The sequence below is a fragment of the Gymnoscopelus microlampas genome, assembly GCF_963454915.1.
Source record: "Gymnoscopelus microlampas genome assembly, chromosome: 14".
NCBI classification, from domain to species: Eukaryota; Metazoa; Chordata; class Actinopteri; order Myctophiformes; family Myctophidae; genus Gymnoscopelus; species Gymnoscopelus microlampas.
In genome coordinates, this window is record NC_139951.1 from 13,921,650 (window position 1) to 13,947,495 (window position 25,846).

At 43.7% G+C, this 25,846-nt stretch overlaps 3 protein-coding genes and 1 pseudogene across 7 annotated transcripts in view; 2 read left to right on the forward strand and 2 right to left on the reverse strand.

Annotated features, from left to right (window-relative positions):
• Positions 1 to 60: 60 nt before the first annotated feature.
• Positions 61 to 1,647, reverse strand: LOC311060462 (2',5'-phosphodiesterase 12-like; the record flags this gene model as incomplete). The annotated part of the gene is made up of 1 exon (XM_084078644.1): positions 61 to 1,647. One exon carries the CDS (start codon positions 1,645 to 1,647, stop codon positions 61 to 63), a length of 1,587 nt encoding a protein of 528 aa, XP_083934770.1.
• A 359-nt stretch (positions 1,648 to 2,006) lies between these two features.
• Positions 2,007 to 3,308, forward strand: LOC311060057 (sphingomyelin synthase-related protein 1-like; the record flags this gene model as incomplete). Its single annotated transcript, XM_084078185.1, has 1 exon — positions 2,007 to 3,308. One exon carries the CDS (start codon positions 2,007 to 2,009, stop codon positions 3,306 to 3,308), a length of 1,302 nt encoding a protein of 433 aa, XP_083934311.1.
• Positions 3,309 to 5,397: 2,089 nt separating this feature from the next.
• On the forward strand, positions 5,398 to 7,100 carry LOC311060058 (tripartite motif-containing protein 16-like; annotated as a pseudogene). Its single transcript has one exon. The product of its transcript is annotated as a tripartite motif-containing protein 16-like (transcript).
• A 1,499-nt stretch (positions 7,101 to 8,599) lies between these two features.
• LOC311060709 (ATP-citrate synthase) overlaps positions 8,600 to 25,846 on the reverse strand; it is a 37,849-nt gene continuing 20,602 nt past the window's right edge. The window contains exons 13-30 of one of the 4 annotated variants that reach the window (XM_084079005.1): positions 24,745 to 24,838; positions 24,411 to 24,467; positions 22,589 to 22,618; positions 20,706 to 20,847; positions 20,422 to 20,590; positions 19,643 to 19,747; positions 18,002 to 18,198; positions 16,987 to 17,068; positions 16,759 to 16,869; positions 16,273 to 16,400; positions 15,640 to 15,733; positions 15,132 to 15,286; positions 14,285 to 14,435; positions 13,375 to 13,518; positions 12,675 to 12,788; positions 11,938 to 12,020; positions 11,649 to 11,725; positions 8,600 to 10,882 (exon numbers count right to left, since the gene is read on the reverse strand). In XM_084079005.1, coding sequence (XP_083935131.1) covers positions 10,788 to 10,882; positions 11,649 to 11,725; positions 11,938 to 12,020; positions 12,675 to 12,788; positions 13,375 to 13,518; positions 14,285 to 14,435; positions 15,132 to 15,286; positions 15,640 to 15,733; positions 16,273 to 16,400; positions 16,759 to 16,869; positions 16,987 to 17,068; positions 18,002 to 18,198; positions 19,643 to 19,747; positions 20,422 to 20,590; positions 20,706 to 20,847; positions 22,589 to 22,618; positions 24,411 to 24,467; positions 24,745 to 24,838 — 2,028 coding nt within the window. In that variant the 3' untranslated portion in view covers positions 8,600 to 10,787. The remainder of the gene's footprint in view (positions 10,883 to 11,648; positions 11,726 to 11,937; positions 12,021 to 12,674; positions 12,789 to 13,374; positions 13,519 to 14,284; positions 14,436 to 15,131; positions 15,287 to 15,639; positions 15,734 to 16,272; positions 16,401 to 16,758; positions 16,870 to 16,986; positions 17,069 to 18,001; positions 18,199 to 19,642; positions 19,748 to 20,421; positions 20,591 to 20,705; positions 20,848 to 22,588; positions 22,619 to 24,410; positions 24,468 to 24,744; positions 24,839 to 25,846) is intronic. The other 3 variants (XM_084079007.1, XM_084079006.1, XM_084079008.1) reach the window with 3 other exon arrangements.

The window sequence follows — 25,846 nt, forward strand, 5'->3', positions numbered from 1 at the left end:
CAACCAGGGGTCTAATTAGCCCCCTGCTTGGTCCCCGAACCGACCTTGAGAAGCAGTGCTTCAGGGCTTCCAGCTGAGGTCACAGACCAGTGCAATGTGGTCTGAGGGGTGGGCTACACTGGGCAGGGCCTGGTGCGCAGTCACCTCCTCGTGACTGGGCAGGGGGATCACCTGCTCCACCTCCATCTTGTCCGGCTCGATGAAGATGTAGTCCAGACATCCGTTGAAATTTTCTACGTAGTTGGTGTAGGCCGGCTCTCCACACGCACTGCGGAGAGGACGGAATGGCAAGGACACCTCCTTCAGGCCTCCAGACCTCCAGTCCGAGTCTGGGAGTGGGATCACGCCCTGGGTCAACAGACTGAACAGACTTGAGTTAGGGGTGGAGTTGAAGTCTCCGGCGAAGACCAGTGCAGCACCAGGTGCCACCTCCCTGATGATGTGTCTCAGAGCAACAATAATCTGCACCAAACGGATGTTCCCTCCTTTAGGGTGCCAGTACAGATGGGTGTTGGCCACACATATCTTTCTAGAAGGTTCCTTCAAGACCTCAAACACGCTCACCTGCAGAGCAGTGGATTTGCCTAAGATCCTTTTTTTGAGGTCGGTGGATATTTTCTTTAACAGGTCGGAGTTTAGAGGGTTGGACAGCGCTTCACTCAGTATGATGTCGTGACGACTCAACAACCTCAGATTTGACCTACGGTAGAACGTGGACAAGCCTTCATGTTGTTTCCTTTTTTCCTTGAAAACCCCGTCCAAACCAAATGCATCAAAAGCCGGACGCAGACTGTCACTGAACATCCTTTTGTCTACTTCCTGGAGACAGATGACATCAGCATTGTACCCTAACAGTTCTTTCCTGATGAGGTTCTGTCTGTAGTCAACCTCCAGGGCATGGTTGGCACAGTAGGAATACAATGGCGTCTGGATGTAGATGTCGGCGAGTATGTTATATGACACCACCCTCAGCACCCGCGCCTCCGGCCCTTTCAGAGTGTACACGTGACGGTTGTCAAAGGTGCACACCCCCGGACCGGCCTCCACGGTTGCTATGGAGACCAGCTCTGTGTCTTTCCCTCGCCGGTCTCCATCTTTGGGGGTGCAGCAGAGCCTCAGCCGCGAACCGATGTCCAGATTGGAAGGGATGTATACCCGTTCCAGTCCTGCCACTCTCCAGATGTCGCCGCTGTCCTCCCCTGCTGTGTACCAGGTAAACTCACACTCCTCCAGGTGGCCAAACTCCACCTCCAGTTTAGGACAGACGGGAAACCCAGCCAGCAGAGATGTCGGGAGTACCGCCGTGGTGAAAGTTGGCGGGTTTCGCTGTACGGCATATTTGACCTCTCCGACATGCAGCATCGCTCCATCCTGCCATGCTTTGGAACTCATCACACCCTCTGGCACCAACTCATCGTTATAAAACAGGTTGACCACCTGAGGTTTCGTAGGCTGCTTCTGCTGCTGTTCTTTGTTTTTGTTGGATTTTCTGTTTTTCTCTTTGGCAGTACCGATGGATATCCTCGCCAGGATCCTACCCAGCTTCTCGGTTGGGTCCCTCTGCATGTGTTTATTGCTGCCGTCCAGGGTGAATGAGATGGTGAGTTTGGGCTCCCCGGAGACATATCTGACCACAGCCGGCTCCATCATGCACTGTTGATGAGTGACATCACAGGATCTAGAACGGCTCTGTTTTATAGAGATTGAGAAATGATTGCAGAGTAACTCCATATTTGGGCAAGTCTATGACGTCATATGGAGTCTATGACTCCATATTTCAACATAAGCTCAATATTATATATTATGTTATATATTGTGTATATAAATATACACAATAACTGTCAAGAAGCATGAATGCAAGTAATCAAACAGAAAGGGGAACAAAACCTTAAGCTACCCTTGCATTTGGCCTGATGGAAAAAACTAGGCTACAGTACACACATGAACACATTTGGATGAAGGGATTTATATGTTTCCGGTTAGGAATTCAACAATCTCTTAGGAATATGGCTCCACTGGAGGTGTCTGCCAGCACCTGGAGCTGTAAGCAAGTGGCCAGATGGCTGAGTGAGGAAGGCTTTGGGGAATATGTGGAGCTCCTGTGTACAACGCACCGTCTTGACGGCACCAGCCTGCTGTCGCTGACTGAAGCAGACTTACGTGGCCCCCCGCTGTGTCTTGGCGTGCTGGGCGACATCAAGAGGCTGACCTTAGCCCTTAGGCGGCTCCAGAGGCAGAACTGCGCCCAGGTGGAGGAGCTGGGTCTCAGCTCCACAGACAGGCTGCCTGCAGCGACCAGAGTGACGTCAACGGGACATGAATGCAGCCGTAACGTGGCTGTCAGGAGGTGTAATGGGGATGAGCACTTTTATAAAGGGACTGAGCTCTGCCTGAGGAACTGTGACAGACAGGGTTATGGAGCGGGCGACGTGTCCTGTCACAGCTGCTCTAACGGGAGGTGGTGCATGCAGCACCTGGCCGCTGATCGTCGTCTGGACCCAGAGCTGTGGAAGACGGCCATCAGCTCTATCTATGTCATGTTTGTTTTCGCATTCACATCGTTTGTCATGGTTCTCGTGCACGAACGCGTCCCAGACATGAGGACATACCCGCCACTGCCAGACATATTTCTGGACAAAGTTCCCAGAATCCCTTGGGCATTTGCGGCCGCTGAGGCCTGCGGTCTGATCCTAAGCTACATATTTCTGTTGATCCTGCTACTTCACAAACATCGATCAATTGTGTTTCGACGTCTGTGTTCTTTGATCGGAACGGTATTTCTTCTCCGTTGTTTCACCATGTTCGTGACCTCCCTCTCCGTACCCGGACAACATCTGGACTGTGCCAGTAAGATCTACGGCGACACCTGGGGAAAGCTCCAGAGGGCGATGGCGATCTGGAGTGGCTTTGGGCTGACCCTGACAGGGGTTCACACCTGTGGGGACTACATGTTCAGTGGACACACCGTTGCCCTCACCATGCTGAACTTCTTTGTCACAGAGTACACTCCACGGAGCTGGGGTCTGATCCACACCATCTCCTGGGTGTTGAACTTGTTTGGGATCTTTTTCATCCTGGCGGCTCACGAGCATTACTCCATTGACGTGTCCATAGCCTTCTACATCACCACGCGTCTGTTCCTCTACTACCACACCTTGGCCAACTATCGCACCGTCCAGCACAGCCGACGAGCGCGCATGTGGTTCCCCATGTTCTCTTTCTTTGAATGCAATGTTAACGGACCAGTACCAAACCAGTACCATTGGCCCTTCAGTTGGCCAGGCTTTTTGAAGACTCTGATTGGATGAAAGGCCACATTAAAAGACTCAGCAGTTGGAATATATGTAGGATATAGGATGATATTATTATTAATGTTATAATTATAATATTAGAGGATATTGTAATTAAAATACAGCTTTTTTACACCGTGGGTACAAGTATTTTGTCATTATTTCTGAGGTTTATTATAGAGCATAAGAACTGCTTACGTAATTTTCCTTTGTTAGAGACACAAGTCAGTCACACCTGCTTTTTAATTACTTTATGGGGTTGTCAATTTTCTTGATTTTAAGAAACTGAGAGACTAGTTCAGCAGTTAGCACATTTTGGAGTTGTTTCCACAGTCTGATTTACATTGAAAGGCTGGCAGGTGGGGTTCTTTGCACTTGAGTTCAGAGCCACTGTAGAAAATGTTCTTTTCACACACGTTAATGTATGTATGAAACACTGAAATGTAACATAAGAAATAACACATAAGAAATCCAGGATTCACTTTTTTTATGATTCTGTTTTGCCAATTAACTCAGTATTGATTTGATGATGAGGATTTATTTATCATGGAATTTTACATCCATGTTTATTTATGATTTTGTATTTCGCTTTCTAGTACAATGTAATCTTCATATTTCTTACTTTTAATGTGTTAACGGTACAGAATAGGGAACAGTATATAGACCATCGGTAGCCTACAATAATATGCTGCTGAACTGAATCCAAATCATAGTTTAATGGCAGCGACAATTCAAGATCATTTTTGGTTATTGGCTGTTGATTTTGCTTTTCTTGATTATATATATATAATATATAATATATCCCAATATATCCCACATAACCTGAAACTCACACCCTACTATCACAAGTTGGACTGATATCACATAAAACATACAGGCAGACAGTGGATGAAAGCAAGTTAGGATTTTGAACAACATGGTTGGGAAACACTGACCCAGGCATTATCACTTCATAAATAAAGGAGATTTTCTGGTGGGAGGCCTGACTTAGTATTCACTTAGTATTCACTGACTTAGTATTCACTAAGTGTTCACTGACTTAGTATTCACTGACCTGGTAGGCTATTCACTTATTCACTGACTTAGTATTCACTGACCTAGCATTCACTGACTTAGTATTCACTTAGTGTTCACTGACTTAGTCATTATGGTCCTAGTTGCATATCAGTGGGATGTTTAACACCTGATGTGCATGCTCACTTTTACCATAGTCTTGGTTGAGTTGTCCAAAATGAAGGATATTTTCAGGAGAAATTCCCAGCTAAATTCACGAGTGTTGCCAGGTACTAACCTCACGTCATGTCACCAGGCTTTTCTACGTGGCGGGGAAAAGGTAAACCTTATAACCTGCGGTGCTCTAGTAGTACTAAACAACCAAGTACCAAATCTGTGGCACACTGGCGCACCAACAACAACAAGCCCATGTTAGCCTGAACAACCAAAACAACAGCAGCAATGTTACAAAGACAAACATTCAATTGCATGTATTACATTCAATTGCCAACTAAATTGCTGTACCAATCTAACAATAACAATAGCCAAGAACCTTGCAGTAAACCTATGAATAAAATGGAATTTAAGCTTATCTGATTTGTTGATTTAGATTCATTAGACTATGAATAAACACTGACTATCTGACTCTCTCTCCCCCCTCTCCCTATATGTGTGTGTGTGTGTGTGTGTGTGTGTGTGTGTGTGCGTGCGTGCGTGCGTGCGTGCGTGCAAGAGAGTGAGACAGAGAGAGAAAGCGGGAGATCCAGTGTCTCTTATTTTACCATGTTCATCAGGGTTTTATTTGTACTTTGTTCTCATGAATTGAACATAAGAGAAGGCTGCTGAGTCATATTTCAAGAGGGAATGAATGCCACAGACACTGTCTCTTTAAACTCCTATCGTCTCTCTCTCTCTCTCTCAGACACACACACACACACACACACACACACACACACACACACACACACACACACACACACACACACACACACACACACACACACACACACACACACACACACACACACACACACACAACCTCCCATGTCACGTGACCTCTGAGAAAATGAAATCAAAACTCAACTCAGTCACAGAACAGTCAGTCAGCTGCGAAATGACACAGCAAGGAGTCCAACTGGACCAGGAACAGTTCTGCTGTTCTATCTGCCTTCATCTACTGAAGGACCCAGTGACTGTTCCCTGTGGACACAACTACTGCAGTAGGTGCATCGATGGATACTGGAATCAGGACGTTCAAAGAGAGAGATTCAGTTGTCCACAGTGCAGACAGACGTTCATCCCAAGACCTGTCCTGAAGAAAAACAACATGCTGGCCGAGGTGGTGGACAATCTGAAGGAGACGGACCTCAAAGCTGTGCCTCCTGATCACGGCTATGCCGGACCTGGAGATGTGGCCTGTGACTCCTGCACTGGGAGAAAACTGAAAGCCGTGAAGACCTGTCTCCAGTGTCTGGTCTCTTACTGTCTTTAAGAAACACAAGCTGGTCAAATCCTCCAGCAAGCTTCAGGAGAACATCTGCTCTCGTCATGACGAGGTGAGGAAGGTTTTCTGCCGCACTGATCAGCAGTGCATCTGTTATTTGTGCTCCATGGAAGAACACAAAGGCCACGATATGACCTCAGCTGCAGCAGAAAGGGCCGAGAGACAGAAAGAGCTTGCTACGAGTCAGCACAGCCTCCATCAGAGAATCCAGGAGAGAGAGAAAGACCTGAAGGTGCTTCACCAGGAGCTGGAGTCCATCAATAAGTCTGCTGATAGAGCAGTGGAGGACAGTGACACCATCTTTACGGAGCTCATCACCTCCATTGAGAGAAGACGATCTGAGGTGAGGGATCTGATCAGAGACCAGCAGAAACGCGACGCGAGGTGTGCTGAAGAACGGAGGAGGCGTGTGGAGCAGGAGGTTACTGAACTGAGGAGGAGACACGGTGAGCTGGAGCAGCTCTCACACACAGAGGATCACATCCAATTTCTACACCGTTACACCTCCCTCTCAAAGATCAGTGAATCTACGCATCCAGTCAGCAGCAATGTCTGCCCTCTGGGCTACTTCACAGATGTGACTGTGGCTGTGTCAAAGATGAGGGACAAACTAGAGGACATTCTTAAAGAAGAAGGGACAAAGGTCTCAACGGAAATGAATAGAGTGGATGTTATGCTGTCAAAACCTCCAGAACCTAAGACCAGAGCAGAGTTCTTACAGTATTCATGTCCAATCACACTAGATATAAACACAGCAAATCAATACTTGTCTCTGACTAAAGAGAACAGAAAAGTAATAAGTATGAGCGAACGACAGATGCACCATTATCACTCCGAGAGGTTCTCCGGTGGAAGAGGGAACGCCCAGGTTCTGAGTAGAGAGGGTCTGTCCGGACGCCGTTACTGGGAGGGTTCTGAGTAGAGAGGGTCTGTCCGGACGCCGTTACTGGGAGGTAGAGTGGAACGGATACGCCGTTCATATAGCGGTCGCATACAAAGATATCAGCAGAAGAAATGTTGATCTGTCCATCAAAAGCTCATTTGGATTCAATGATAAATCTTGGTCCTTACGGTGTTTCAAGGAAGGTTATGAATTCATACACAAAGAGAGTGTTACCAAAATCTCAGTTCCGGTGTCCTCCAGAGTAGGAGTGTATCTGGATCACAGTGCAGGTAGTCTGTCCTTCTACAACGTGTCTGACGCCATGACTCTCATCCACAGAGCCCAGGCCACGTTCACACAGACCCTCTATACTGGATTTAGGTTTTATTCACTCCATGGAGATACTGCTGAGTTGTGTGACCTCAAGTAGATCAGAGGTTGGGTTTCTCTCTCGTGTCTCTCGTCTGCAGCAAGGTTAGTATAGTTTAGCAATTTTCATTAAATGTTTTATTTCGTTTTTGACCTTTTTTGCAATTAGCTTATTTCATAAAATATTTTAAGGTTTAGTTTTGAATAGTTTGAATTAGTAAAATCTTCTTTTTATTTCTTTTAAGATTGAGCAATGTCAGAAAAATAGCTTAATCTACTTGTGAAGATTATTGACTACGACTAAACTAAGGACATTTTCTCTATGACTTTAGTTAGTTTTAGTTGGTTTTGTAAAGCCTGCTTACATATATTATAATGTATTTAATAATGACTTAGAAGGTCAAGTACAAATGTATTGTAATCTGCTTATAAGACTATGGTTACAGTTATAAGAACTCATAAGAACTGATAGACAACTCATCGATGATAGACAATACATTCAAATACATGATATTCATTGTTGATACTGTATATAATACATCCCACATTCATTTTTGATAGACTACATAATATTCCTTCATAAATTGTTTATTAGACATACGATTACTGATAGCCAGTAGCCTACATACATGCATTTATAGACTACTTACAGACTAGTACATTCACCCAGACCCATTGCATAGCTCAAACTACTTATTTATTCATCCATCTAGGCATCTATATCCATCCAATCCATCTATCTAATCTGTCTTAATTTGGTCTTGCTCAATGCCTAATAAATAATAGTCAAATCAATAATTCCAAATAGCAATCTGTCAATCTTGGTTTGGTTCTCGCTGACTCTTACCTGTCCCTCTCCTGTGTTTCAACCGTGTTGCTATGATACCTGCATTTCCCTTCGGGGATCAATGTATTTGGACATAAATGTTTTGCATTTCTATTAGCACATTTAGCCAAAGCGCTTTACAATTTTACACACACACACACACACACACACGGAAACCATGGAAGGCACCAACCTGCTAATCCCTTAAAGTTAAGGGCTCAGTCAGGTTCTTGCTGAAGGACACTTTGACATGACAGGAGGAGCCAGGGATCAAACTGGGAAGTTTAGAAACGTCTGGTTTTGACTATATCTCATAGTTTTGACTTAACATGTTTCATGATCCTAAGTTGTCATCTCTATTTTTTTTTAATGGGCTTCCATAGTTGGACAAAGCTGTGTTCAGACCCTCTGCTTCTAATTTACATGCTGGGGATGTTCCGGTTTAGGCATTTGAATTGGTGTGGTTTATTCGCCAGTCGTGCAATCCCTTACAACCTTCATCTTCCCAGACACGATACAACATACTGTTCACTTCTGAAGGACATCAGACCTACAACACAATTAAGCCTGATTCTTACTTGGTTGTACCGTACGACATGCAAGTTATGCACGAAGTGTAATTTGCGTGTCGTAGCCTACAACTAACTATAATCAGGCTTATACCACACACACACACACACACACACACACACACAAGAAACCTAACAATATTCAGAATGAAAATATTCAGAATGAAAAGTTTAACAAGAGGTTCTTTATTATGCTACTATATAACAGCATATATTAAAAAACAAAAGAAAACAAAGCATTTATTATTTCACAGTTAAATAAAAACAGCAAAACAAGGGACAAACGTAGCAGGCCATACACTGGACAGTAACAAAGCTTCTTGAGATGAGGTCAAGTCTTAACAGAAAGAGGTCATTTACAGAACCAGACATGTAGAGCTGTACGTGCAAGAATGTTACTTCATTCTCCGAATAAAATAAAATAAACTGCCGTCATGGTCCCTCGCAATAAAAGGTGCGTTTAAGACTCACAGGGCACATTCATAAAGCATTTTAACCATTGAACCCCCTTTTGACCAAAAAACAAGTCAGTCTAAATTGTACTTAAAATATCAATTATAATGTGAAAAGACCTGAGGGCCACAGTGAGGAGAAACATTTAAAATAAAGTACAGTTATATCCCAATTCTTACATTTTTGTGCAAGTGTACCCTTATCAAACCGATGGCATTTGGATTATCTGTGTTATTTCTACCAAGTGACCATCTCGTCAAATCAGTTACATGAAGAGAAAGTTAAGCCCAAAAAAAAAAAAACACACTTTGGTTTGTCTTGTAGAGGTCATAGACCACCAGACCTCTTTTTTTCTTTTGAAAGGGACATTGTTTAGAGAAGTAACTTGACAGATTAAAATTAGCTCTAGTGCACTAGTGTTATGATTAAGGTGCAATACCAAGTGGGCCTCAAATTATACCCAAACACACTTTCTAGAGCAGTGGTTCTCGAACGTTTCCATGCCAAGGACCCCCAAATTGATACCTTTTAGGCAACAGACCCCCATTTGGAAATATGTTATGCCAAGGACCCCCATAAGATAACATGGTCATTATTAGTTGTAGAATTCTGTACTCAATATAATCTATACTGTAGGTGGGGAGGTAACAGTGGAGAGAGTGATATGAATAGTAATTCTTACACATTCTTCCATTGGGCTAACGTCTAGCCGGGGAAATAATGAAACTTAAAGACCAAAGCAAAACTGGGCTAGAAAAGGAAAGCTTGTTTCTTGAGGCTGAAGAGAAGGTGAAGCATCTTAACACAGAGGTACAGTATCTACAGTCACCTCCCTCTCAGCTGATAATGACCAACAACTTGAAAGCCTCAGAAAGAAAGTTGCCACCCAAACTGATACGGTTAGAAAAGATGAGAATCAGGCTTTGAAGCGTCGGCATAAAAACATGAGATGCGATATGATATTGATGATATTGTTGAACAAAGCAGCTGAACATATGCAGGTTAAACTCCAGGAGGAAAGTTCTCAAAAATCATAAAAATGTTTTTTAAAACATAAAAAAAAAAAAAATCTTGTATGGGCAAAACAATATGTTCAGATGGGGGTCCTTGACCAAATACATATTAATTTGGGGTTCTTGACATGAAAACGCTAGAGAAACACTGTCCTAGAGGCCCAGAACAGGCCAAACGCTCATACGTACTAAACTAAGGGTTACCTTTTGCAAAAATGTTATTAAAAAAAGAAGCGACAATTTACAGTATTGCTGTGCTTGAACAGGAGCAGAAATCTTCGCCACAAAGCGACTACTACCTCAGGATAACTAATTCAATTCCACAACGCAGGGGACGTGGTAAAAAGCTGTGCAGCCAATTCTAACCTCATACCAAGTGTGTGAAAATAGAAGATCTACAAGCTCAGAAGGCATTGCCCCGTTGCAACGCTTTGTGAGATTGTAGATCGGCCATTTGTGGCGAGCGACGCCACTGTACGATGAAGTATAAATCAGAATAAGAGATCGGATCCTGCTTCCCAAGTACCAATTCAACTCGATTCTGCCACACTCGCAGTTTGCATTGATTTGGTTCTTTGTTCACAACGTAATAAGTTACATCTTCAATTTGTCTATTTAAATAGTCTTTGAAAAACAAAATCTAAAAACAACGATTCCCCTTTTTTTCCCCCCATAAAAACCAGTGCTCCCTCCCTTTCTACTCAGGCATATCTGGATCAAAACAGTAGTTCCAGAATCTTTCCAGGATCCATCCGGCACAGTTTTTCCCAAAAGCAGGTGCTGTTGCGGTGAACGGTGCTGAACGGGCAGGGTACCGCAGCAGCCTTGCATTTCTTGGGCGGTGGCGGTACCATGTGGAGGGACATTTCACCGCATGAGGTCATCATTTACTGGGACATGTGTTCAGGAAGCACGTAGGAGATGTCGTCCCAGGGGTGGCGGTACAAACCCTGCTTCAGCCTCTTCTGGTCCAGGTAGTGGCCTGGTGCAGGAAAACACAAGATAGATGGTTAGATCTTCCAGTGATAAGTTAGTAGCCTGGGACCAGACGAATCTGCGAGTGCAAAAAAAAATTGCACTCTGGGATTTGGGTCTGGCACCGCTCCATAGAGAATTCATTTCCTGTTCCAGAAGACGTGGGGCACCAATCAGGGCCCAGTATTCGAATATGGGCGACTGTAATTGGTCGTTGGTTGTAAGTCTAACCAATTGCGTCGAGGGACATTGTTTTGATCCCGCCCCTTGGGAAACAAAACGTCCTCATGGAAGCACCAGACTCATATCCACGCAGTGATATAGTCTAGCTACGCCAGGCTAATAAGTTAGGCCCACTTTACAACATTGACATCCATCTTAAATCTAGATCTGTCTCTAGACATTATGTAGACACAATTACACCAGCAATCAAAGGGAAACGTTGCAGATTTTGAACCTACAGTAAATCCCATTGTTCTGCTGTGCGGATTATCATATAGTGTGGGAAATTAAATACTCTATGTGTTTCGTGTGAGTACGCTGGTGATGTTAAATGCGGCATCGGGAAACAATGCATTTTGTGGGATAAATACAAAGACAATAGATTGTGGATCTGCTATTTTCGAACAGCTGAAGTATAAAATAGGGTTAAAGTGGCTAAGTGATTTTGGTGGTTTATGAACTCATTTTCTATGTTAACAATCCAATCACCCAGGACAGTATGCATGTTGATGCCAGGGGGGAAAGTAGGACCTTCGATTAGTTACACTCACCAATAAAGCCCATACTCCGGCCCAGGACGAAGATCCCATTCAGTGCACCAATCTCCACAAATTCATCTGCTTCATCCCTGAAAAAACAATTTCATCATTCATCCAAATTCATGTGAGAAACAGTACCTGATTTGGGGAAAGATACCAAGCTAAATACCATACTGGTAGTGAAAGCTGAAAGGTGGATAGTCATTTTACATTTAGTCAGTCAGTTTGGACATCAGTGCATGCTTGATCACCCCATACATCTGATCAAGTCCCCACAGGGCTGAATACAGTGTTCTCTTACCGCGTGAAGCCACCACATGTTCTGAGCAGGTCCACAAATGCCACGCCTATAAAACCATCTACGTTGAGGATCAGATTGGGTTTCTGGAAAGAAACAGGGGAGAAACATTTCATCAGTGCTCCATGCCCAAAATAGGGATGCCAGTGGCTAAAATATCAATTTTTCCACTGTTTTGGGAAATGAATGCTTACAAAATAAGTACTGATATAGTAATGTAAATCATTCATACATTTTTTGTATAGTTGTATATATTGAAATAATGTGTGGTTGATACAAAATCACAGCACACTGTCTGGGAACCACTTAAAGACTGGTACATATAGATGTTTAAAACTTAGAAATAAGAAACTTAAAAGCACCTAAAGCACTAGGATGCTTCGACTAATTTGATTTACAGGTCTTATTTACGTGACTGCAAAGGCTAAGTGGGAGTGGCGGGACTCTACTCATTCTGCAATGTACAGAATGTTAGGTTTAAGCATTGGAACATTGTGTAAGCCAACAAGTCTGTCTCAATAGACTAGGAATCAGGACAGACCAGAATCTCAGATGGATGGACCGACCGATTTCACAACTACAGGCCCCCACAACCCTGTAGGACCAGTGTTGCACGTGAAAATAGCTGATCTACAAGATAACAAGAGTAGATCGCCCATTTTCGGCGGCGTAACACTGAAGCACTTTTGTTGTCAGTCCTCGAGGGAGAGTGCAAGCAGGGGACAGTAGAGATACTGTACCTTGGAGGTTGTGATCTTCTCCACATCCAGAGCGTAGTCTAACAGATGGGTGGCAGGGAAATTCTGCTTCACAAAGTCCTTAAGAATCGACACTCGCATGTCAGGGTTGTTGATCTGAAAACACAACACCACACATAAGCCCAGAACCACAGCACAGGAAACTAAGCGTACCTTCATCTTTTAACACATTACCTACCAATCACGAGTATAACCGTGATTGGATAAATACCCCGTTATGTGCCAGTCACGAGTATAATCGTGAAAAAAAAAAAAAAAAATGTTTTTTCTTTTTTTTTTCTTCAATTTTCAATTTATCCACACAGAACCAGAGATATAGCCATCCAAAGATTTCTAGCTCCATTCACTCCTTGGTTAACTTATTACTTTAAAATCCTGTATCTCGGCTCCTGTGTTTTTTGTTTTTAACATTGGCAGTGGGGGAAGTAACAAAAAAAAAGACCTCTGGCAGGGAATGTGTTAAGACTCATTTTTGGCCAAATAATCAAAGCTATCAACCAAAAAGGAAAAACTTGAACATGTCTTGCTGTAGTGAGACATTATTAAATGTTCTGCCTCTTGGTTTAATAGCTCCATTCAAACCCATGATGTTGCATTTAAGGCAGCACTTATTTTGGTTTGTGCACTGCACACACATACTGTATACTTTAATTTCAATTTGCAAATATTGATTCACACTCACCGACTTGACTCTGTGACCGATGCCCATAATAAGCTTGCCGTCTTTTTTCATCTTGTTGACGAACTCCATCGGCAGCATCCCGCTGTCAAACGCCCCGCTGAACTGCTTGGCTGCTGCGTCTAGGGCGCCTCCGAAACGATCCCCCTGAAACCAAGAAAAAAAAAGAGCTCCTTAATTGTGAGACGCAACATGATCTATTCTGTGGTAAATGTGTCTTACTAACTAGAGCGTTAGCAGTAGGGGTGTGCGATACACTCATTTCACCAAACGATACGATATTTGGCTCACAACTTCGATACGATATCGATACGCACTTTTTTTATTATGAAAATATATGGGGGAGGAAAAAAGTAAATGCAAACAAATAATTCTGTTTTTGCATTATTCAGACATGCAAACTTGTAGCTTTTCAGCTACAATAGCCGTTTTCAATCCAAATAGGGCAATATTGTGACACCTGACCCGAAAAAAACCCAACATGTTGTCACCCTTTTCACCTCGGGGCTGTTTGCATGCCTGATTATAATGATTGTAAAAAAAATAAAATAAAAAAAAGAAATAATTCAAAACGATATTTTTCCCCCCCAAAACGATACATATCGTCACGAAAACGTATCGCGATATATCGTGGGACGATATATCGGCACACCCCTAGTTAGCAGTGACAAAGATCCCCCCCATGTGGCCAATTGTGTTACAATAGAGTCTATACTAAAACAACGCCTATGCGTATAGACACTCTGCAAGCCGGATGCACCACGGTGGATTCGAACCCATAGACTTTGCCGTGGTGGGCAGGTACTTTACCCCTCTGCCACCCAAGCGCTGCACGCTGCTCTTTCAACCACCACTACCACCCTACTCCAAACCCCAACCCTAATGTGTGTGTGTGTGTGTGTGTAACACTTACGATGGTGAGCAGGCCTGAAGTGAGGCTGGAGATGAGGTCCTTGCCGGCACGAGCGCAGACGATGGTGTTGTGCGCCCCGGAGACAGCCGGCCCGTGGTCGGCGGTCACCATCAGACACATCTCAATGAACTGGCAGGCGTATCGAGGCAACCTGGAAATGAACACATTTTACTATCATCCGTTGGCTGTGAATAGACAGTCTATCTCAGTGGTTCTCAAAGTGGGATCCGGGGACCCCCTGGGGTCCTTGAGGGGGTGTTCTTGGTCTTTTCTGAGGTAGTGTTCAGGCTTGATTTCTAAACTTGCAAGTTCAAGTTTCAGACTTGACCACATGATCCATAGTGTGCCCTATTCTGGGGAAAACATTCACCGAAAATAGACGATCAAAGATATTTATTGTAGAGCTCACTAAAGTTGACATATCTTTCTTGTACCCTATTGCCGATGCGGAAATTCTGTAGGTAGCTTGTGTGACTACCTGTTCCGTATCAATGATAATTATGTCTCCTGTCTAATAATTGCAGTGATCTAGCCTGTCACAGAATGTCTGTCGCCATCTGATCCATGTCAAATCTCAGACAATGATAATGTTTACCGAGTTTGCACCCAGTCACTTTAATATATAAATGTTACATCTCACTGCGTATCCTACATCTGAAAAGGGCAGTTTTAGAATGTTTACAATAATAATAATAAATTGACCTGAACTGGCCTGTTCATCGTCTCCTGTGTCCATGTCTACCTGTTCCCCATCACCCATGGTCCCCATCACTACTAGTCCCCCAACAAAGACCCATTTCTAGACTCCTCTAGAGTTCCCTGATAGGTCAGTAGTTCCTGTACCCACCTGCGCTGGAACCAGAGCAGACCCAGAACTCCTCCGAGGCCCATCTCCTCTTTGAACACCTCAGTGATGGGCATGCCGGCGTAGATGAGCTCCTGGCCTCGCTCGTCACAGATGCTGGTCATGAAGGACGCTGGCTTGCGGATCAGACCCAGTTCCTGGGAAACATGGAAAACAAGCCAATATTAACACTTATGCCCAAGTTTATACACTGCTCAAAAATGTATATAATAGGAGCAGTTTACTATAGCGGCCATAGGTTAATTGGCAAAAAAATAAAATAGAAGGGCAACGGTTTGTGTCCCGGTCAGCCAATGTCTATGTGACTAAAGCCCCGTTCAGATATACAAAATGTGCAGGCAATGTGTCGTTATAGTGAAGAGGTGGAGAGACTTGTTACCCGTCTACAGGGTTACAGGTGATTCTAGTCTATAGCAATGATTAGTTTCAGAATATGGAGCTTTAAAGCTTAAAGAAGGAAAACTAGCTCCATCTGGAGTATGTGTCTTACCCTGGCCCAGGAGTAGTCCATTGGAACCGTTGGGGGAGGTACCTCCTGAGCAGGAACAATAGTACCATTGGCCACCAGCTCGTCATACACCGTCCTGTTCAACCACACATGCACAGTGTCAATGACATGCACCCCTCAAGTACAGTATGTCGTCACTATCACTTAGCACTCTGAGATTCGCAAGAATGTAAAGTGATTTATAAATAAAATGCATTATTATTACTACTACTATCGGGCAGAAACCATATTTCATCTTTTTATGTTTTTCATAAATGAATGCCCTATTTTATACTTCGTGTTTCAATAGTATTGAAAACTGCGGTTCTACAAGCTCAATGCATCACGGTGTGTTGTGAGCTGAACTGTGTTGTGTGGGAGCTTGTAGATCAGCTATTTCTGAAAGAATTTTAAACTACAATATTTCACTTAAGACATACCCAAAAGACGGACGCCAGGTTGAAGGTGGCAAATGTTTAACCAATGAAAAGTCTAGTTTTATTAATATTTAACAGGAGCTTGTTACTAAATAATAACTAGACTGAAGTAACGTTTTGGGAATACAATGTCCCCGACAAGGACGATATGTAGATGTATCCCAAACCATGTGATGTGACTGCATGTCAAATATCTCACCTGACGACATCGCCCAACTCGTCAAAGCTCTTAGGTACATAGGCCCCGGCGTCCCTCAGGGCTTGGTTCTTGGCCACTGCCGTTTCAGAGGCCTGGTTGGCACAGGCACCTGCGTGGCCGAACTGGACCTACAGATGGCGCCGTCGTACCACATTTGACAAGGTTAGGTTCTGGAATTATAATCTTAGACCATGTTTTTAACACTAAAATTGACCTTTCTCAAGTCGGCCATTTCCACAGGTAAACGCAGCTGAAGGTAATTACATTAATTGAGGGCACGTTTCATTTACATAGGCATTTCTGTGTGCCATCGTGAAGTTATCTCTACAGGAGATATCCACTCTGGCACAAAAAAAATCACACATAAATAAAACACACACTAAATTAACATTGTGTTTATCCGTCAAAATGGCTGATGTGAAAAGGGTCCATTCAAACATTTCAAAGCCAGTCACCCCATCATCGCCTTTCCTTCCTGCAACATACCTCTGAAGTGAACATGGTGGCACAGGTTCCTATGCACCAGCAGACCACGGGTTTGGTTATTGTGCCCTCTTTGATCCCCTGGCAAATCTTGTACTCTTCTGTGCCGCCAATCTGAATGCCAACATGACGACAGAGTGAGAGACCTCAAAACAGAACATCCTCTCACATGGCGAGGTCGATTGAATGCACAGGGTTACAATTGACTTAAGGATGTAACCTCATCCCTACCTCTCCCAGCACGATGATCATCTTCACTCCTGGAGTGTCCTGGTAGCGAATGACGTGGTCCATGAAGGTGGAGCCCGGATACCTACAGAGTACAAGCAACAGACGGGCTTAGAGAGGAATCACAACACATCTGCTAACATATGGGTCGCTGTCGGGTGGAAAGCTGATGTCCAAAACCGTTACTTTTCAGGAAATTTGATATTTTTTTCAATGTAGTTATTAGTTAGTCACAAGCTTGTGTCAATACTTTCCATTGCTTAAATGGAGCCACAGACACAGTTAAAGGGGAACTTTGCCCCACGGTTTTCTTACCTTTTCTATGATGTTATGATATCCTAGGTACAGTAGAAAAATGTCATAACTCCATCCCAGGCCCACCACAGCTAAAAACGCGCGCATAATGGTCCTTGCGCTAAATTGCGTATTTTAATAGATTTTTTTGTTTAGTTCTTTGGTGAGATCTGACGTTCATAGTGACAGAACACTATGCAACGTGATTGTCTTGAATGCGCCCCACTGGAAATCTCGTCTAGCCAAAGGCGCACGTTTTTAGCTGTGGCGGACCCGGGATGGAGTTATGAAAATGTTCTACTGTACAGTTCATCCTAGGATATCATAACATCATAGCAAAATTCCCCTTTAACCACATTATGACGCTCACCACACATTGCAAAATGGCACGTTGTGAGCACATGTAGATGAGCTCTATTCGCCTTTGGCAAAGAGATTTAGTGTAGAGGGAAAAAGGAGGGGGGCCTAGCAAATACCGTGGGGGATCTCCATTCAACAAAGTATAAGTGGGGGCGCCCACCGGCCTAGCGGTCCAGGCGCACACCACATATGCTGGTAAACCAGCTTGACAGCGTGTTGTGGGTTCGACTCCCAATTCCGACGATCTTTGCTGTGCGTCACCCCCCCATCTCTCTCCCCGTTTCCTGTCAGCCTACTGTCCAGTCAAATAAAGGCATAAAAGCCCCAAATATCAGCCCCAAGTGTAAGTGGCTAAGATCCATACCTATCGCCTCCGATGGCCACGCCTTCGTAGACGCCGTCGGTGGTGCGTGAGATGATGTTGTTGAGCTCGTTGGACATGCCGCCAGAGCGTGACACGTACGCCACGCTGCCGGGCCGGTACAGCTTGGACGCCAGGATGTTGTCCAGCATGCCGCCCGTGTTGCCGATCTTAAAACAGCCTGGTTTGATGCCTCCAACCTGGGGGACAGATGGTAAACGAATAACAGATTTAGGGCTGCAATAATTTCTCTTAATTTTCTTTTTTCTCATCTACTTTTTCGATCAATATGATTGAGAAGCAAGTTTTTCTAATGTAATCGATTAACCACTTGCACATTGACGTCGTGAAAACAAATGGTTAAAATAGCCGATCTACTGTACAAGCTCACAACTCAGCGACGCAGTCTGAGCTTGTAGATTTTTGAAATGTTTCTAAGCTTTTTGCCTATAATGACATGCCCAAAATAGGGATTATTATGAAACATTGTTTTATTAAATTATCAGAACAATAAATAAATCATATTTCTTTTATCTGTTGGACAACTACAACAGATAAACTTCTGTGCTTGACACAACGCTGCTGGCTGGTGTCATGGTGATGAGCATCATCACCTTTTATAACCATGTATTTCCTAAGATAAGAAGCCTTTATTGATAACTGGAGAGAAATGCAGGTGTCATAGCAACAGCAGTAAGAATGAAACACAGGAGAGGTACAGGTAAGAGTAAACAACCAAACCAAGATGAAATAAAAAATATTGAAATGTATAAATATACAGTACAGTCTAGGGCTGAGCGCCATCTGAGTGCGAATTTCGCCATCTGAGTCTGAATTTAATTGGAAACTCTTAAACAGCGTATTAAATGTCTCAATATAGATGTATTTGAATTTATTGTCAAGATTGAATAAACCACCAATATCTTCTCTCCATTGCTCCATCTCTCTATTGCTTCCCCCTATATCCGGGTTATTGTAGAAGTCTGATTGCACTCATTGCAGTCAATAAAAGTCATAAAACCAGGAGGTACTTTGTTGAGGGAGGTGTGTAATTAAAACTTCACAGGACAGTATGAGACATATCAAACAGACCGGTTGTCCATAAACATCGTAATAACACTGCTGCAGACTAGTATTGCAATCGAGTCATCTCATCTCTCGATGGGTGTCTGCGCAAGAACCGATTCCTGAGGTTGAATATCGGTTCTTGTCAGCAAGCGACACTGTTGTGCGATGAAGTGTGTGGGTGGTGTTATACTGTATGACAGGGGTCTTCAACGTTTTCAGGTCAAGGACCCCCTAGCTGAAAGAGAGGAAGCAGGGACCCCCTCTATATTGTATAAAATTGTGTTTCAGATTAAAGTTTATTTTTTTACTTAGTCTGCTCTTTTTTCCCTCTACACCTATAGCATCCTTGCCAAAAATAGCCAATCTACAAGCTCTCAACGCCTCGCGCTGCGAGGCGTTGAGAGCTTGTAGATCTGCTATTTTTGGCTAATGTTCCCCTCAGAAAAGGAATTCTAGGGTTCAAGTGGCTAATCCTATCACAAAGATTTGGCAGACCCCCTATAGTAGCTCTGAGGACCCCTAGGGGTCCCGGACCCCCTGTTGAAGACCCCTGCTGTATGATATAAAGCAGTTTACCGTGGCGGGCCCGATGATGGTGACGCCCTTCTCATCAGCCAACTTGATCATCTTCCTGGTCTGGGCTTCGGGAATTCCCTCTGCTATGATGGCGATGGTGTGGATCTGAACACACAAATAAGACAGTAAGAAGATGAGGGACAAGTACTAGACGTTTGTGGAGCTGAGTAGGAGCTGAGCCTGATCGTCAAAGCTTTACATTGGGCGTATGAATCTACCTGTGGGGTACTGCTAGGGTTGGGGTCCGGAACCGAAGGAACCAGATTCAACATTGAGCAAATCGGTTCCATCACATTTGGAACCGTTTCCGGAACCGGTTTAATCACACTGTCAGAGCTGGTATGTGGACTTCACGTCTGCTATACCGGTGGTTCTCAAACTTAAATTTCAAGGACCACCTAACTCTGAGAGTGTACAAATGGATTTGGACCCAAAAAGGGTCCATTTGGTTCCATTTGTACACTCTGAGTTACAGACCTGTTAACCTCCTCAAGTAACCCAGAGGGTCGCTGGACCTCACTTTGAGAACCACTACAATATGTATGCAATACTGTAGGTATGATTGAATGTCTTTATCAAAAATGTTAATGAAGGCCAAAATAATATAGATCTTTTTAAAATATAGGTACTGCATGGTTTTCAGATTCACTTTATTGTCAATTAGATGCACTGGTTAGGTACCGGTACATACATGTGAAAAACATAAACTCGGAAGCTCTAATACGATAAAAACATGATAAAACGACCTAAAGCACTCATCGAACATAGTGTGCATGTACCTGTGGGTACTGCATGGTTTCCATGGTGCTGTCGAAGGCGGAGCGCAGCGAGGCGAAGCTGATGACCACGTCCACCTCGGGGTGCTTCTTCATGGCGTCGGCCATGCTCTTGTAGACCGGGATCAGGATTTCCTTGTGGCCCCAGTAGAACTTCTGCTTATGGTCCCCGCTAAGGAGACACACAGGGAAGAGGTTTTCTGACAACCAAAAAAGACAAATGGATCAAGTCCAATTTTTTCCCAACCCCTTGTCTACTTAGCCGAGGAGGACTTGTTGGAACCTACGTGAACGGGTACACCATGGCGGCCACCGAGTGTTCGTCGCGGGAGCACACGTAGTCGAAGTCCAGCATGCCTTGCACGGCGCGTGTCTGCATGCCCCACACGATGGCCTTGGTCTGTTTGCTGAAGAGCGTGGTGGCTTTGGCTGTGGGTGAGGTGGGGGGTGGTGGAGGGGGCACGACACAAAGATCGGCAGAAGAGGAAGGAGGAGGAGAAAGCACAAAAACGAGAGAGGAACGGCTTAGTGTCGCAGCAGGAATGAAGGCGGTGATAAGCAGGTGGGGGGTGGGGGGGTGGGGGGGTGGGGGGGTGGGGGGGGGGGGGAATCACACAGGATTCACATGGTAGACACACAGGGCACCGCTAAAGCAACAGCACTGAGGAAGAGGAGGGTCCCCACGTGGTTAAACAAATGGAAATCCCATCCCCCTAGCAGTGGCTGGACAGAGTAAGGGATATGTTGGCTCAGGTTGTTATTTAAACGTAAAAACTAGTATATTTCCAATGTGCTTTTGGATAACCAAGGTACTTATTCCCTTGGTGTTTACTTGCAGAAGGCTTCTAATCTAGAGTACTTCTCCCAGCCATGTGCTCCTAAAGATCAGATCTTTGTTCTCCATATCAGTAGCCCCATCACAATATCAAAGCTGCCATCTAAACTATGGGAAGCACTTCAAAGCGTTTTAAAGATTTAACTCGACTACATTCCAAAGCAGTACGTTGCAGACATCACACCAAGCAGAATGATAAAGAACAGTGATTGTGCAATTCACAAGTGGCTGGATGATTGCAATTCTTTGAGACACACATCACACAAATCAGCCAATGTCTTGGGAGGTGAAAACAACACAGCATTGCGTTTGAGAGACATCTGAGCGATATCTTTTTTCTGATCGTATACAGTGACATCTTTTTCTGTCCCAGTGCAAAACTATGGTTATGTATTGTAGTACAGGGACCTGCTACAGTTACCAATGTGTGATAAATGAAGACCGGACATCCAAATATTTGTTTTCCACGTCCCAAGGCCATGAACAGGAGCCATATGCACACAAAAAGAACCTTTGTTTGCACCTCCAACACACTCGATTCCCTCCCCGTACCATGACGTCATTGTAGCTAAAATAATTCCTTATCATCAGGCAGCCTCAACAAGCCTGTAAAGACTGGACCAGAACACTGCTGCGCCTGTGCTGACAGGAACTAGGGAAATAAATCCTACTGTAATGTTTCCCATATTAGCTTCTCTGCACTGGCTCTCTGTAAAATCACCTACAATAAAAGGCCTTTTTGGTCAGGCACAAGCTCATTGGTACCCCATTACCCCATTGTACTCCCAGAACTTAACCCATTGAGACCTGGAACGTATCTGTGTCATTTTTTGATTTGAGCTAAAAAGCATTATTTTACACTTTGGCTATTAAAAAATAGTAGATCTACAAGCTCATAGCGCGGCACCGAGTGCCGCGGTACGAGCTTGTAGATCTGCTATTTTTGAAAAATCGTGAAAATATGTGCAAATCTTTGAATATATATTGTTGTACTTTCGTCTGCGCCCTTCACCGGGTATGGTCTAGTTGTTTTAAAGCAAACATTTTAACTCAAATCTTTGCATCTGGGGGTCCCTGGAACAACATATTTTGAGATGGGGGTCCGCGGCCAAATATATATCATGTTGGGGGTCCTTGACATGAAAAAGTTTGAGAACCACTGATATAGCAACGTTTTTTTCAGAAAAAAATACATTTTGTAGAATCGGCTTCAAGTCTCAATGGGCATACTGTTTGCCCCCGCCAGAGCACCGTGCAGGTGAGTCACATCAAAGCAGCAGACACAAACAAAGGGAGGAGAGAGGAGCAGAGGAGGTCCATCACACCCTTCCCTACCTCCACTGTGGCCTGCCGACGTTTGTGCTTCTGCGACCCCGCAGGATGGAAACACAAACATGACAAAAAGAATATTCACAAACACAAAAGCAAAGAAAAACAATACAAAAAAAAGATGAGTACATCCTGATCTCGTCAGACCAGACGTTATAATGTATTCATTGATCTGTGTGCTTCTAATACAGTCTACCATCGATACGTAAGTTCACTGGGAGCAAATAAACATGCATTAAGCAACCTTAAATGCATAAGCGCTGGTCCGTGCAATGTGGAATATGAATTATTGTTAATTCCACAACAATGGCAAAAGCAAAGTCTGCATTCTCAACTCTATGTCTAGCTGGACTAACCAAAGCAGTAGTAACATTATCTGTTATCCATACTATAGATACATTAAGATATACATTTGAATTTAGGCCTAAGGTGTACTGAGAAGATGGTGATAATGTATGAAATATTTTATACACAGCATGTCATGAAACCATCAGAACAATCTTCAATTCATTGACAAATGAAAAATGATCGTTAGCGACCCTCATGTCACAGATTAAACTGATGACCCTGACCACAAGGGAATCAACCTTCAGTAGATGACCCACTCCCACACCCTCCTACTCAGAAAGTCTGTTCCCTTCCCTTCCCTATGACACCCTGGCCAACACTGCACACATCCTAGACTCTTCTCCCTCCTCCTGGCTCAGTCAGCACTCCAGACTTACTCCCCATTTTCCGCTGCAGTCTGAAAACTCACCTCTTTAGACTCCACCTCATCCCCTAGCACTAATCATTCCTTGAATCCCTTCTAGTTTCCTTCTTTTTGATAAATGCTACTTTTTAGTATGCATCTTGTTTACTTATTCACTTAGACGGATGCTTGGTTAGATGTTTACCTGGTATCCTAGTTACTTTTGAAGCATCACATTATTTTCTTTGCTTTCTACTTATGCAACCCTTCTGTTTGTTGACTGGGCTTCATGCCATTCACTCTGATCTTGCAAATGGATAAGAGCATCTGCTAAATGCCTAATGAAATAAAATGGAAACATAAAAGTCATAATGTGACAAAGTGCTACAGTTGACAACCATGTCATCATGTCTCTGATATTAAAGGTTGTGACATGAAGGCTGTTGACAATGATTTTTCAGTGTAGTTTCCTTTTTCAACCTGGGTTGTTTCCTTCAATCCAATGTCTCTTCTTTTAGTGTAGAGCTTGACATACATTATTGTCAACCACCTCAGTGCAGCTGTCAAATACAATCTAGGTGAGCCTTATAAAATAATGTTGTCATCTCAATCACACAAACACCTTAAGTAAACCTCCAAATGTGTAATTGTCTTAATTTGTCCGATTTTAAATGTAAGGTTATGATCTGACATTTAAAATGGTTGTATTTAACCACTGGGTGGAACAGGGCGTTCTACACTGAAAGAAGAGATTTCTCAAGAACAAACAGGAAAATATGACCCTGGTTGAATTTTTATTTCAACAAATCAGCACTGGTAAGATGATGCAGAGATGCAAATTTTGCAAGCTTCCCAGCACCGCACAAACACACACACACACGGACCCCTTTCTACACAGTAAAGTTTTCAGTGTTAAATTATACATTTCAAACACTGAGAGTGTACAAAATGTAAGCAAATGGAACCGTACGGGTCCATTTGCTTACATTTGAACACTCTCGGTGTTCAATTAATTCAGCATTTGACTGTGTAGCTCGTATGGGGGCAGTGAGGGAGGGCAAACCAAAACAGGACAACGGGGGTGATGGCACAGGGATCTACAGTGCAGGTGTGACCACAACACACCCTCCAACTTACCTGCCCAGTTCCCTGTGACCACATTCTTCAGGGGCCACAGTATAGAATGCAGAGAATCTTTAGAGGTGTGAGAAAAATAAATAAATACATATATAAATAAATAAAAAACGAGAGTCGGGGAGGAAGGGGTGCGCAAGTGCATAGCGAAATGAGGGCAGGAGGAGTGGGGCAGAGAGAGCAGCAGGAGGGAGAGGTAAAGAAATAGAGAGAGAAGGACAAGGAGAACAGGAACGAAGGAGGAGCAGAGAGTGAAGGAGGAGACGTGTGTGGTTAAGTAAAAAAAAAAGGCGTACAGAGCGTCTCATACGAGAACATTAAGAGCAGAGGGGTTTACCTGGTGGGACGCCTGCTTTACACTTCTTGGGCGGAGTGACGTCATTGACTGCTCTGGGTTCAGAAAACGATGCCGTTCTGGTAGGAGCTGGAGTCTGAGAGAGAGAAGATGGGAGGGAGGAAGAGAGATGCAAAGAGAGAAAGATGTAGATGGGAGAGAGAGAAACAGATGCAGAGAGAAAGAGAAGCAGAAAGAGAGATAGAATTTTATCAACTACACATTCAAGAGTTGAAACTGTAAATTCTTCTTTTCCTTTCAGCCGTTCCCTTCAGGGGTCGCCACAATAAATCATCTGCCTCCATTCTCACCCTACCCTCAGCCTCCTCTTCTCTCATACCAACTAACTTCATGTCCTCTTTCACAACATTCATAAATCTCCTCTTTGGTCTTCCTCTAGGCCTCCTGCCTGGCAGTTTCAACCTCAGCATTCTTCTACCGATATACTCACTATCCCTCCCTCCTCTGTACATGTCCAAACCATCTCAGTCTGGCCTCTCTGGCTTTAACTCCAAAACATCTAACATGCACTGTCCCTCTGATGTACTCGTTCGTGATCCTATTCATCCATGTCACTCGCAGAGAGAACCTCAACCTTTTAATCTCTGCTACCTCCAGCTCTGCTTCCTGTCTTTTCCTCAGTGCGACTGTCCCTAAACCATACAACATAGCTGGTCTCATCACCGAATTCTACTAGCTAGTACCCTAAACTGTTATGAGCCTCTAGCTCATTTAACTAATTACATTTACCTTACTTCTAGCATCCCCATCTGATCAGTTCTTTGGTTATACAGCATAAGAAAGACAAAAGCAACAACCTTTGTCATTTGAGAATGGTTCATGTGTCTAGCATGTGTCATCTAATGGCAAAAATAGAAACATGAAATACAACGGCAGTATATTCTCAGCCAGACAAGTGCAACAGCAATGTGTCAACGTGATCTAATGAAGAGAGCACAGGATGTTCTGGATCACTCTGTTCTCATTAGGGCTGTCAAAATTGGCCAAAAATGACATATGAATATTCATTCTAAAAAAAGAAACCTACCTGTTTGTCCTGCTAAGAATTTTGTAAGGAATTGTATTATAAAATATTGCACGCTGT